Here is a 13,977-nt window from a genome sequence, read left to right as displayed (position 1 = left end):
CCCCCAGCTCGGCACCTAGTCCACTCCCAGCTCGACCTGGTCAGCTCGGCATCCAGGTCCTCACCTAGAAAAATTCTCCACCTTGGCCTTTGAGTCGTCGGTCACTTGAAAACTTACCGAATGACGAGATACTTAGTTCAAAAATTGATTCATCACTGCGCAATGGCACTTGTCCAAAACCTCAAATTTGTCTTTTAGAGCCACAAAACCTCAAATTTGTCTTTGAGAGCCACAAAACCTCAAATTTGTCTTTGAGAGCCACAGTTCCAAGCCTACCATGTGGGATTTCTTCACTTCTTCGATCACCAAAGCCGATTTCCATAAGTCGTTGGGGCAAGTTTTTGTGGTAGAGACAGATTACCAATAGAGACAAGAGAGATTTGAAAGTAGAGTGTGTTTTAGATGGTTAGTAAATGACAAATCGACAACCTATAGGTATTACTGTTTTGAATAAATAGCTATTTAGACTATTTAGGTATGGTAAACAGTAGGAAGTGTAGACTCCAAGATGACATTGGAGAGACAGAAATTTAAATGGGATTTTTTGCTCTGACGACTCTTAAACTTGTCAAAAAGCCAATTTCGATCCTAAAGAATAATAAAGAAAAAGGCTATTTTCAACCCTAAATTTTGGTGAAAAGGCCATTTGTAGGAAAAAACAAATCACATTGGAAACAACGTCGATGGATCCGTTAAATAATGTTATGTGGCTTTATCATGGTTTTCAAAATTGGACTGGACCAGAAAAGTCAGGAACCGGTTAGGTGACTGATTTTGTTTTACCCCAGAACTGTTATTTCCCCAGAAACTATTGATTTGGTCATCAAACCGCTGATTCGGGCGGTTGAATCGTTCAAACCGTTTAATGGTTTGACTGATTTTTATTTTTTTGTCAGAACAGGTCGTTTATTCAATTCAAACGGTTAGACCGTTCAACCCGGGAACCGAACCCTTGACTGGTTCATTGTCCAGTCCGATTTTAAAAACATGGGCTTTACTAAAGTTTGAAAAAGGCCACTTTCAACCCTAAAGTTTGAATAGGGGGCACTTTAACAAAGTTAATTAAGTAATTTACTTCAAGGTTTAAGTAAATGACCCTAAACTATAATTTAGCATTTAATTTATTAATTAATTATGTTAATTGATTAAATGGCCCTTAAGTATCCAACTTACTTGATTAAGTTAATAAAGTAAATTAAATAAATTACTTTAATTAAGATAATTAAGGAAACAAGCTAATTGGTTAAATTAAATACCTACCCAAATAAGTAAATAAAGTCAATTATACAATGTATGGGTCTAAAAAATTAACCCATGGAATTAAAAAAAATAAAAGTATAAAATATAAATAAAATAAAAATGACCTAAAAACCATTTACTGGATCAAACAGTTTAGCGGTTCAATTGTCTAGGGCAGAGTTTGTTGACCAAATCAATGTTTTTTGAAAAATATCTAGCTAAGTATAAAATGTAACTGGACAATTGATTGGTTGTAGGTCGAAAAGTGCGACCGCCTATGTATAAAATGGAACTAGACAATTGACCAATTCTTGGGTCAAATGGTTGGACCGTCAAAGTTTTGAACTTGGTCAACAAACTATTAACACAAATGGCTGAACCGCTGAATTGTTCAATTTAATAAATGGTGTCATTTTTTATTTTAATTATATTTTACTTTTTATTTCAAAACATCTTGAGTTAATCAGTTCAGACCAAACAATCGAACTATGAACCTAAATGCCGGTAGCCAATGGTTCCGTTTTGGGTTGATTTGAAAACCTTGCATAATTGACTTAATTTACTTATTTGAAATGATTAGCTTTGTTTATTATATGTAATTAATTAAATAAGCAAATTAAATACTTAACTATATATACTTTAGGTTCATTTAATTATACCCTAAAGTAATTTACTTATTTAACTTTATTAAACTGTTTATTAAACTGACCCGTTTTCAAACTTTAGAGTCAAAGTGGCTTTTTTCAAACTTTAGCTATGTCATATAACATTGTCTAACGTATCTATCAACATTGTTTCAAGCATCTTCCGTATTTGCGTATAAATGACATTTTCATCAAAATTTATGTTTCAAAATGGCCTTTTTATTCTTTAAGACTGTGTTTGGTTGCAGTGCAAATTTATTTACAGTAGTACAAATGTATGGGGTGCAAATGTAAAAAATGCAAATTCTTGTTTAATTTTGTTTTGGATTTTACTTGATTCTGTTTCATGTCTTAATTTACTTATCAAATAAAATAAGTTAAAATTTGAAATAAAAATAGGTTAGAATTTACATTCAAATAATTTGCACTGTCATAATTTTGTATCAGTGCAAATTTAAATGCATTGCAACCAAACACAGCCTTAAGGTCAAAATTGGCCTTTCCAAAATATTTAGGGGTGATATAGCCAAAAGTCCAATTTAAATGCATATGTCAGACACCACCTAAAATTGAATAGAGCCAATCAGCCAACAGGGACCATGTCCATTTGTATTTACACCAAACCACTCATAGAATGATCCTCTCTCTCAATCAAACTGACTACAACAATGGCGAAGAGAGTGGCGATTATCGGTGCCGGAATCAGTGGCCTCCTTGCCTGTAAGTATACTTTGGAGAAGGGTTTCCGTCCGATCGTCTTCGAATCCAGGGGAGGAATAGGTGGAGTTTGGACACAAACTTTAGAGACTACCAAGCTCCAGACACCGAAGCTTGCGTATGAATTCTCAGATTTTCCATGGCCATCTACTGTAAAAGAAGAGTTTCCCAACAGCAACCAGATCATGGAGTATCTTGAATTGTATGCTCGGGAGTTCGACCTTCTTCGCCATATCAAATTCAATTCCAAAGTCATCGGCATCGACTACGAGGGAGAATCTAACGATGAGATTCTCTCATGGAGTCTTTGGGGTGGCACTGGTGAGGCCTTCGGTCCTAGAGGCAAGTGGAACATCACCGTTCAAAAGGCCAACACTGAATCAAATCAGGTAACGGAAAACTGTAATCTTTCTATCGATCTTCCACAGACACACACAACTGATGACTGATGAGATTGGTCGGGTTAAAAAAAAAACAGGTTTACGAAGCGGAATTTGTGATCCTTTGCATCGGACGCTATAGTGACCTTCCAAATATTCCAGCATTTCCAAAAAACAGGGGACCGGAGGTGTTCGATGGCAAGGTAATACATGCAATGGACTACTCAGCCATGGATAATGCTACTGCAGCTGAGTTTATCAAAGGAAAGCGTGTTACAGTGGTGGGGTTCCAAAAATCAGCGTTGGACATTGCAGCGGAATGTGCCAAAGCAAATGGTAAGTCTCAAACTTGTGATCAAACCTTTTTTTTCTTTTCTGTAGTCTCGACTGACTGCACGTACAGCTTCTACAAATTGCGTTACCATAGCCGAGAGTAAACATTAATGGAACCTGGAAACCACAACTTTTAACCAGTCGCTCGGAGAAGGGTTAAATTATTAAGCCGGCGTTACCGAGATTCCGAGAACTAGAATCCTGATTTCATCGGTTCATCCTCACAAAAGTTGGTCCTCGTACCCTATGCACAACATTTTCAGTCGTGCATGGTGCATTGGCATCGCATCTTCTCAATTCTCATGAATGAAAAACATATTATTCTCAAGGCTGAATAAGGACGAAATCCTATTTCCGATAATCTAACTGTCTACGCATACCAATCGACAAGACATTAATTGCAGCCATACATACTTCCACGTCCCACAGGCGAACATTTTCTTACAGATAATAACTTTGGATCATGTTCCCGATGCATGCTGAATGTATACGGGCGCCCTCATTGGAGTGCAGATGTGATCCAGAAGTAGGGTGTTCATGCATTAATTGTTTTGGTTCGTTTGGTCAATTGAATAGAATTGATTAGGTTGGGAATTGGGGAGCGGATTAGCTGAAGACAAAAACATAGCTGAATTGATGGACCATTATAAAAAGCGGGCAATTGTATTGATTTGAATCAATTTAAAAGACTGTTCATAGTCAATCAATTCATTTGTAATGGTATTATTAAAAAATAAATTTAAAATATAAAATAGGTTGATTTACACACACAAATCGAGACCGACCTAACCTATTGGATTAATATTACTCATGAACGACCAAAAATAGTTAAAAGCCGACTAATTCAGGCCAAGTTGGATAGGCTTGATCAATCTTATGAACTGCCTTAAGTAGGAGATCTGAGCGGGAACATTTAACTCCCTAACTAGTTAGAGTCAGAGAGGGTCTTCTTGCATCTATTTGTTTTAATGATTTGAGGGGACATGCTATCCCTATCCTGTATAGCACTTCTTGGTTTCATCTATATATATAATAAAATTGGATGGTCCATATCAGCCTGTCTTTCCTTTGAGATAAGTTATTTATCAATTTTCTTCATTTTTTGTTTTTTTATTTTTTTTTATTTTAAAATATAAAAAAGTAATCATAGAGAGAGATAGAGGAGGGAGGGAGTAGAAATAATAATTATTGTACTCTAAAATTTATAGTATTACAAGATTTTTAATAATTAACAATATTTTTATTAATTAATAGTATTAATTGTATTTATGAAAAATAATGTATTTATTAATTAACAGTATTCATTCAAAAACAGTATCAAATAATGTATTTATTAATTAACGTAATATAAAAATTTATTAGAAAACAGTATTAACAATTAAAATATTTATTAAATAACAATATCTGGATTAGATTAATAAAGATGCACATTATTAGAGAGAGACATTTGTATTTTCCAAGGCCTCTTATTTTAATGCATGTTATTATTATATTGAAAAAATACATTTAAGAGAGAGAGAGAGAGAGAGAGAGAGAGAGAGAGAAGGAGTAGTAATAATAATTACTATATTTTAAAATTTATAGTATTAATAAAAATTACAAGATTTTTAAAAATTAACATCATTTTTATTAATTAATAGTATTAATCATATTTATTAAAAATAATGCATTTATTCATTAACAGTATTTTCAAATAATTATCAGTATTTATTCAAAATCAATATTAAATAATGTATTTATTATTTAATATAATTTAATTATTAAATAATTAAAGTATTTTATTAATTAACAGTATTAACTGTAATTTTAATTTATTTAGTATTTTTAATAATTATAGTATTATTAATTAATTCAGAGTATTTATGAAAATACTAAATTTATTAATTAACAATATTTTTAATTAATATAGTACTTTTAATAATTACAATATTTTTAATAATTACAATATCATTTTTTAAAAATAATGTATTTTATTAACAGAATTTTTAATAATTTCAATATTAATAATATAACTATATTTTGTAAATATTTTCAATAATTGCAGTATTATTAATTACATTATTTATTAATTAACAATGTTTATTAAAATACTGTATTTTACAATATTAATATTATTTATTAACCGTATTTTACAGTATTAATATTTTTTATTAATTAACATTTTCAAGAATTTTTAATTATATTTTGAGATATATCTAATATAATTAAATTTTTAAACAGAAATTGAAAGTAATTATACTTAAATTATTTATTTAAATATAATTTAAGATATAAATAGCAGAAAATTACATTTAATGGTCATAAATTATTGAAGAAAATAAACAAAAAAGGATTAACATGATTTCCAATAAATATGATATATTACCAAAAATAAAAAATATAACCATTAAAATTACTTTTTGAGAGAAGCTATTTATCTATTTTCTCAATTTTTTTTTTTGCATTTTTCCATTCTTTCTTTTGTTTTCAAAATATAAAAAAGTAATAATTGCTTGATTAGATTAATAAAGCTGCAGACTATTACTGAGATAGACCTTTGGATTTTACGAGGCCACTTATTTTAATGTATGTTATTAATACATTTCAAAAAGACATTTAAGAGAGAGAGAGAGAGAGAGAGAGAGAGAGAGAGAGAGAGGAGGAGGAAGAGAGTGGGAGTAGTAATAATAATTACTATATTTTAAAATTTATAGTATTACCATATTTATTAATTAATAGTATTTTTAATAAGTATCAGTATTTATTCAAAAATAGTATTAAATAATGTATTAATTAATTAATATAATGTAAACTATAATTTATTAAAAAGCAGTATTAAAAATTATAGTATTTATTAATTAATAGTAAATAAATAGTTACCGTATTTTATTCATTAACAATATTAACTATACTTTTAATTAATACAGTATTTTTAATAATTGCAGTATTGTTAATTAATTAAAAGTATTTATTGAAATACTGAATTTATTAGTTCACAATATTTTTAATTAATATAGTACTTTTAATAATTATAGTGTTTTAATTAATTTACATTATTTATTAAAAATATTTTTTGTTAGCAATATTTTAATAATTAACCATTTTTATAGTATTTTAATTTATTGCATTATTATTAATTACAATATTTATTGATCAATAGTGTTTATTAAAATACTGTATTTATTAAAAATATTAATATTTTTATTAATTCATTAATTAACAGTTTTTTAAATTGTTAATTAATGTAAGTTATAATTTAAATTGTATTTTAAATATTATTTAATTATATTTGAAACTGTAAGTAATATAATTAAATTTTAAACTTTAGTTAAAAGTAATTATATTTAAATATAATTTAAGCTATAAATAGCAGAAAATTACATTTAATGAACAGAAATTAGCCAAGAAGGTAACCAAAAATAAAGTACCTATAATTTTTTCATAATTACCAAAAATTATCCAAGAAATTATAAAAAATGGATTAACATGATTTCCAATAAATATGATAAATTACCAAAAATTAAAAAAATATAACCATTAAAGTTACTTTTTGAAAATATGTACTAATTATCAATAATCTTCAAGAGGTAAATGTAATTAGTTCAAACTATATTTAAAATACATTTTTTTCATATAAATTATGAATTATATAATTTAAACATTGTAATCCTAGCCTATGATGATATTAAATCATAGTATTACAATGGAAAATAGAAAAAAATGCCTTTACTATTATGTGTTTCTATTATTTCACTTTCACTCAACAAAGCCCGTGCATCGCATCGGTCCCTACTAGTAAAAGTAAAGGAGAGGGCTTAATAAATAAAGCCGTATGCAATCAAACAGAGAAGGGAGAGGGCTCAAACATTTGTTGGTTTCATTATTAAGGCTTCAAAGGAGGGGGGAGGGGGGACTTCGTAGCTTGATAAAAATAAGAAGTTTGAAAAGAAAAATTAATAGAGTTAAAGAAAGTTATAATTTAAAAGCCCTTCCATACCTAACATAACATGAATTAAGGATACAACTTGGTTCAGGTTACCTTGGAAAGTTCTTAAATATTGAAGAGCCCTAATCCTAATGCAAGTCCAATGTAGCTAAAATTCTTCAAATCAACTTAGGTAAGGAATATTTACATTTTTAATGGGCCATGATCCTAATGCAAACCCAAAGCAGTTGAAATCTTCAAACTAGTCAACCCAACTTGCAACCAAATAATAGTGTATTTTGGTATATAAATATTTACATTTTCAATGAGCATAGTGACAGGACTATGCTCCATTCTAGATCCATCCACTTAGGGGTAATGGAGGGAAAAAACTGGGATCACTTTATGTATTTTGGTAGATAAAACAATGCATACTTGAAGCAAGTGTTCTATATTATCAAACAAAAAAGCAAATGTTCTATGAAATATGAAATCAACAGCATTTCCTAGATTATACAAAACTAATATAATGAGAGATGGGTGAGCTTTTGCAATGGGTTATTCTTGAATCATGAGAGAGGGGTTGTAATGGTAGTGGTTTTGACATTTGACAATGAACAAATGACAGAGTAAAAAGAGGGCAGAGAAAGGAGAAACAAGAACAAAGTTGAGGATGAAGAAGCCATAGGTTTTTTTGTAACCTAGAAGAAGAAGAAGAAGAAGAAGAAGAAGAAGTGAGCGTAAGACCATTAGCTTCTCAAAAAGAAGAAGAGAAGTAGTGGTTTTGACATTTGGCTGCATTCAATTGTGCTATGTCCGACATTGTTGATTGATTTTCCTGAAATTTTTTATTGGTTGGGTTTTATTTTGAAAATTTTAAGAATAGTGGAGGGCAAATTTTTCGTTTCACTTTTTCCATTAGTGCTTAACAACAATGTTAATTGTTAGAAAACTTGGGGGGTACTTTAAGAATATACATAACAGTAAGGGTAGATTTAGTCAATTTCCTAAACCATAGGAGTATTTTAAGAAATTTGCCCTTATATTTGTGTCGTTTGATCTATCAATGGATCCCACTAATCCTTAAGCAATACATTTGGATGCAACAGGCACATTATTCAACAAGAGTAAGGTCTAAGAGAAACATAGGGGGAGAGATGTTTACTTTTAGGCCCCATTCGATTTTTGCTAAGTTACTTACATAGGTAAATGCACTTACCCAAGTAAGTAGTTCCTAGGAAACACTTACTTGAGTAAGTGCATTTACCCATGTTCTTTTATTTTCCAAGTAAATAAGACAATGCCCATTTTAACCATAAAAATTCATTATTAAAAGGGGCAATTTTGTTTCACTCAAGTGTCGGTGGCTTTCCCCCCAAGTGGGAAAGTTACTTAGCCACCTAGGAGAAGTTTAAGGCTGAAATGCTTGGAGGTTTCTCATGAATGAGGGCTATACAAAAGTTAGGAATTTTTTTAAGTCTTTCCTGTGCTTCTCTCTTCTCAAAAGTTCGACCTTAGAGTTTGATTTCTGTCCTATTTATAGAGATGGAAGGATTAGGAAGATCTAAATCTCATCCTCCATGTGTACAAGGTTCCAAAAAAGCCTTAACATGCAAGGAAGCTTAAGAAATTTGATCTCGATAGGCTTTTCAAAGGGTCTCAATAGTCAATCCGAGATTTCCATGAATTCTTCTGAGGTTTCTTGTGTCTAATGGGGTTATTTGTGTGTTTGTTTATGTCAGGCTTGAGTTTAACATTTCAATGGCAGATACCATAAATTTGAAATGGCCATAATGGCCTTTATGTCTATTTCAATGTTTAAAAGAGGTTATTTTGGGGTTTTGGGCTCTTTTGGGCCATGTGGCCTATCTTAATTGGTCCAATAGACTAGGGGGATTTAAGTGAAGAGTTGACATCAACCTTCACTCTTTTGAAGTCTTAGGTTGGAACACATGAAGTGGTGATTTAGTCCGATGCATCAAAATGAAATCTTTCTAGTCCAATGATCAAATGGGTGAATTAGATCGTGAAATTTGATGTACATGGGTTTTTTGGATCTCTGAACAAGGTCGTATGGTTTTTCCAATCAAATGAATCTTGGATGAAGGTTGATAAACTCTAATCAACAAGCTTGGTTGAAATAAAATCTTAACATAATTGAGGGCCAAATGAGGGAATTTTAGGATTAATTTGGTGGGAAGGCATTTTTGGATGTCTTGAATTTGATGGTAATTGTTGGACCATATTGATTAAATGTTTGGATTGAATGATTTGATTCGGGCAGAGGTTTTTGCTCATCCAAATCTGATTAGTAGTTTATTTTGAGGATCTTGAACTTGGGATATGACTTTTTTGCGTGGTTTAATCATAAACGTTGAAATCTTTGTTTATCAAGCAATTAAACAAGGGAATTTTGAGTTGAAATTAGGTGTGTAAGCATGGTTTAAGGCAAGGAGTCAGGTGTAAGGTTCAAAGTTGAGAAAGAACCTGATGATCTTGATTCTCTAGCTCTCTATTCATTCCTGACCATCGAAATAGAATCTTAGCATTTTAAGGGTTGAAGTTGTAGATTTATAGTGGGGATTTGGGGGTTGATTGTATCTCAGCATCCTTTAGGCAATGAATGTGTTGGATTTGATTTTGTTGAATTATGGTTTGGACATTGCATAGATTGGGACCATTAGAAAGGAAGTTAATGTGATGAACGGTGGATCTTCGAGGTTTGATCACAAAATTGAACATGTAATTATAGGGTTTCACATAAAAAATGGGATCTTGATAGGTCTCAGGTTAGTTTGGTTTTGTTTTCATGTTTTGGGTCTAAAAATGAGGTTTTAAGGAGATAGGATGAAGGGGCCGAGCAAAAATTGGGTACTGGCACTTGGTCCCCATATAAATCTGAAAAAAAGAACAAGGGTTTCTTGGTCATTGAGAACCAAAATCCAATTGACCAACTTCCCCACTCTCAAAATCCAAGAAATGACTGCCCATTATTATTTATGATATATAGGCGAAAGGATGAGGGAATGGAGGAGTTCATGCAAACATAGGTGTGAGAGGACTACTACCTTCCAACTCCCATTATTTCCTCTTTCCACCATAGTTAACATGGGAATCCATGCAATTCATATTCATGGGCTTTTATTGAATTTGGTAAGAGCTAGCATATGAAAAATAAATAAAATTTCTACGTAGAGATGTCAATAGATCAGGTTGTTAACGGGTTTGCCTCAAACCAAACTCAAACCCAATACACCTTCTATTGACCTCAACCAAACTCAATGTAATAGAATTATTAAATTTGACCCAATCTGATAAAGTATTGGAGCTTTATTCTATGTGAATATCATATTCATGGATTCTTCAATGCCACTATGTCATTTGTTCATGAATGTATCATTGTATATATTTTCACACATTGTGTAGGTTAACCTGACTTAACCCGAATCCTAGCACTACACCCAATTAAGGCTGCCCCAAACCCGATATGATAGGGTTAGATGTTGGATCAATGAAGCTTTACCATTTTCCTTGACCATTGAAATCTCAGTAGATAAGAACAAGATGTTTTTAACCACATAGTATGGAATAGGGTTAAGAGGTACATTATCATTATTATACATTTTTTATTTAAAAACTACATAAATTGCGGAGATGGGAGAGGAGAGATGAGTTTACATGATCAGCATTAATTTGAGAAGATCCCTCACCTCCCACAGCTATTTAACTTCAATCTAAGCATCATAGCCTCATATGTGTTTTGACTTCACCAACCCAAAATTATGTTTGGTTGGATTGGTGGAGTACTAGCATTTTCTACTATTCTCCTTCTTGATTTATGTGAAAGTGACCATTAAAAAATACACCATTTACATGTTTCCTCTTCTACAAGGACATTTTCATGATTTCAGGTCTCCTATAGGACACCCAGTGGTGGCACTTAATTGTGCAAACCACCCTACTCTCCTATCTACGATGCTTAAATCAATTACATACACAACACATATGCAACACCACAATACCAAAAACACCCTCAATAATATTGATGTAGTGGAATTAATGTAAATACCATTAACCTTTTTTATTTATTTGCAGGTGTTAAACATCCTTGCACAGTGCTATATAGGACTGAACATTGGTTTATGCCTACTTACTTGGTGCCTCTTATTTTCTTGTTGCTCAATCGCTTCTTAGAGCTCATGATCCATAAGCCTGGTGAAGGACTCCTACTATTTATATTGGCTACCATGCTTTCACCTTTGGTATCTCCTATTTATCCTTTACTATACTCGTATAATTAAACTTCCACTATCATACCATTTCATTATCCCTATCCCCGGGATATATGATTTAAGAGGCATGGAAGAGTCGCTTATATGATTCTCTTCTCTTCCAGCTGCCTAAATAAAATTTACCCAACTTAATGGTAACCAAAGAGAGATCACATCTCCGCCCCACAACGCCAAACAGCACATTCCTGCCATGCATTGAGAACATCTCTCAAGATGATGATATTATCAGGTCTGATATTATTATTGGGAGATATTCTCACTACACGTCGGGGATGTACTGTGCGGTGTTGTGGAGAGGTTCCTTGTGGGGACGAAATGTAAACTCTTTCGAGAGAAGGAATTTAGACTGTGTTTGGTTTAATTTCAATGTGAAAAAGTTTTTTAATTTCTCTGGTATTTTCTATCAAATCAAATGAAACATAACTTTAATAATTTCTATCTAAACAAAGTAACATAATTTGCAGAGATGGGCATTGTCAAAATTTATAGAGACCTACCTGAGATGGAAGTTTCCTCTAAAGAAATATGGAATGATACCTAAACACAGCTTCTTTCAACAAATTTCCATGTGCGCAGTCGCAACCTTGCCAGATGGGTTTTATGACAGAGTGGTAGAGGGAAGCATCGTTTTGAAGAAATCAAAGTGCTTTAGCTTCTACAAAGATGGAGTGATGATTGAGGATGAGGTTGGACCTCTACAAACAGATATTGTTATATTAGCCACCGGATACAAGGGAGATGAAAAGCTAAAACACATTTTTACTTCACCCACTTTTCAAGAACAAGTGATAGGTCAACCTACCACAACGGTTCCACTCTACAGGTTGGTATATGTTAAAACTTTCTTTATTGTCATCTATATTGAGAAAATAATTTGCATTTGATTTGAGTGCAATTTAATTTTGCACTAGGACAAATGCATAGGAGGGCAAATGAAAAGAATGAAAATTCTGGTATAGTGTTGTTTAAGAGTTTACTTTGCTTCAGGTCTACTTCAATCAAACAAAATAGAGTAATCTTTGAAATAAAAATAAAACAAAATTTTTACCTAAAAATCATTTCCACTACTATAGTTTTGCATCAATGCAAATAAATTTGCACTGCAATCAAAAGCAGGTATTTAATATCAGTTCTCTATAACTCAATTTTGTGCCATTGCAGAGAGTGCATCCATCCTCGAATTCCACAGCTGGCGATAATCGGATACTCAGAGGGTTTTTCAAACTTGTATACATCGGAGATGAGGTGTCGATGGCTAGCACATCTCCTGGAAGGTAGCTTCAAGTTAACCGGCATATCAGATATGGAGAAAGATATTGCAAGATGGGAAAAATACAGGAAGAGATACAGTGGTCGGTACTTTCGGGGAACATGTCTTAGTGTGGTACACATTTGGTACAATGATCAGCTATGCAAGGATATGGGGTGCAACCCTAAGAGAAAGAATGGGTTTCTTGCAGAACTATTTGAACCTTATGGTCCTGCAGATTACAGAGATCAATCCCCGATTGAAAGCTCAAAGTAGTCATCTGAGAAGTTATTACAACATCATGCAGGGCTATCTCTCTCTCTCAATTTCAGTTTGTGGGTCAATAAACAATGGCTGAACAATCTATTAGATTGTTTCCCTCAATAAGAGAAAGTAAGATATTTATGTTATCTAATAAACGTTGATTTAAAACTTGAATAGATGTTGCAGATGCTCTCTTTTTATCTTTCTTTCTTGCTCTTTATTTGTTTGCAGTGCACATTTATTTGTTCTGGTACAAACGCATGAGAGTGTAGATAAGCACCCCTGAAATTAGGGATCAACCATCCATGCGGCATGTCATAAAAAACACTAGCGTTAGGTTTTTTTAGTTGATTTATGAAACTAAATTTGATTATAAATAAAAGGATGCATGTAGACTATTTTTCTAATAATTGAATTAGGAAAAGGCATATTCTTAGATCTATAAGGGATAAGGGACCCATACCAAAATACCAAATTACCAACATGGTGTTTGGAAGCGCTGGCGCTTTTTGGGACTCATTTTTAAGAAAAAAGCCTAAATTTCTAAGACCCGTTTTTACAAAAAAAAAGTGTTTCTGCCATATAGGCAGTGAGCAACACTATGCTGTTTGGTCAAGTGATTTTCATCACCGTTTTACATGTATGTACTGACAGATAAGCACCACATAGGATAAACATCAATCTACCGTTGAGGGAAACGATACATGAAACATCAAATCGGTAGGGTCCCGATTTTCGAGGCATGCCCGAATTTTTAATAATCAACTGAACCAAACAATGAAATACATGGGCATTTGTTGAAATACCTATGTGAATCCAATGTGGCACCATTTTTTTGAAAAACGGCCACGGTTCCAAACATCCCCCAACATATTCACGTGCTTTTTTGGGGGCGGGTAAAAAACTTTCCATTAGCAAACTAATTTTGGGGGGAGGGGGAAGTAGAAAAAACTTT

At 32.3% G+C, this 13,977-nt stretch overlaps 1 protein-coding gene across 1 annotated transcript; it reads left to right on the top strand.

Moving 5' to 3' along the window:
- Positions 1 to 2,454: 2,454 nt before the first annotated feature.
- On the top strand, positions 2,455 to 13,228 carry LOC148849504 (putative flavin-containing monooxygenase 1). Its single transcript, XM_088952322.1, has 5 exons — positions 2,455 to 2,989; positions 3,079 to 3,316; positions 11,313 to 11,479; positions 11,974 to 12,332; positions 12,671 to 13,228. Exons 1-5 carry the CDS (start codon positions 2,552 to 2,554, stop codon positions 13,032 to 13,034), a joined length of 1,566 nt encoding a protein of 521 aa, XP_088808448.1. The 5' UTR covers positions 2,455 to 2,551; the 3' UTR covers positions 13,035 to 13,228.
- The last annotated feature ends 749 nt before the right edge of the window (positions 13,229 to 13,977 follow it).

The sequence above is a fragment of the Nelumbo lutea genome, chromosome 6 (genome assembly GCF_056320005.1).
Source record: "Nelumbo lutea isolate HS-2025 chromosome 6, American lotus-T2T, whole genome shotgun sequence".
NCBI classification, from domain to species: Eukaryota; Viridiplantae; Streptophyta; class Magnoliopsida; order Proteales; family Nelumbonaceae; genus Nelumbo; species Nelumbo lutea.
The sequence above is the reverse complement of the archived record's forward strand: the minus strand, read 5'-3'. Positions and strand labels throughout refer to the sequence as shown.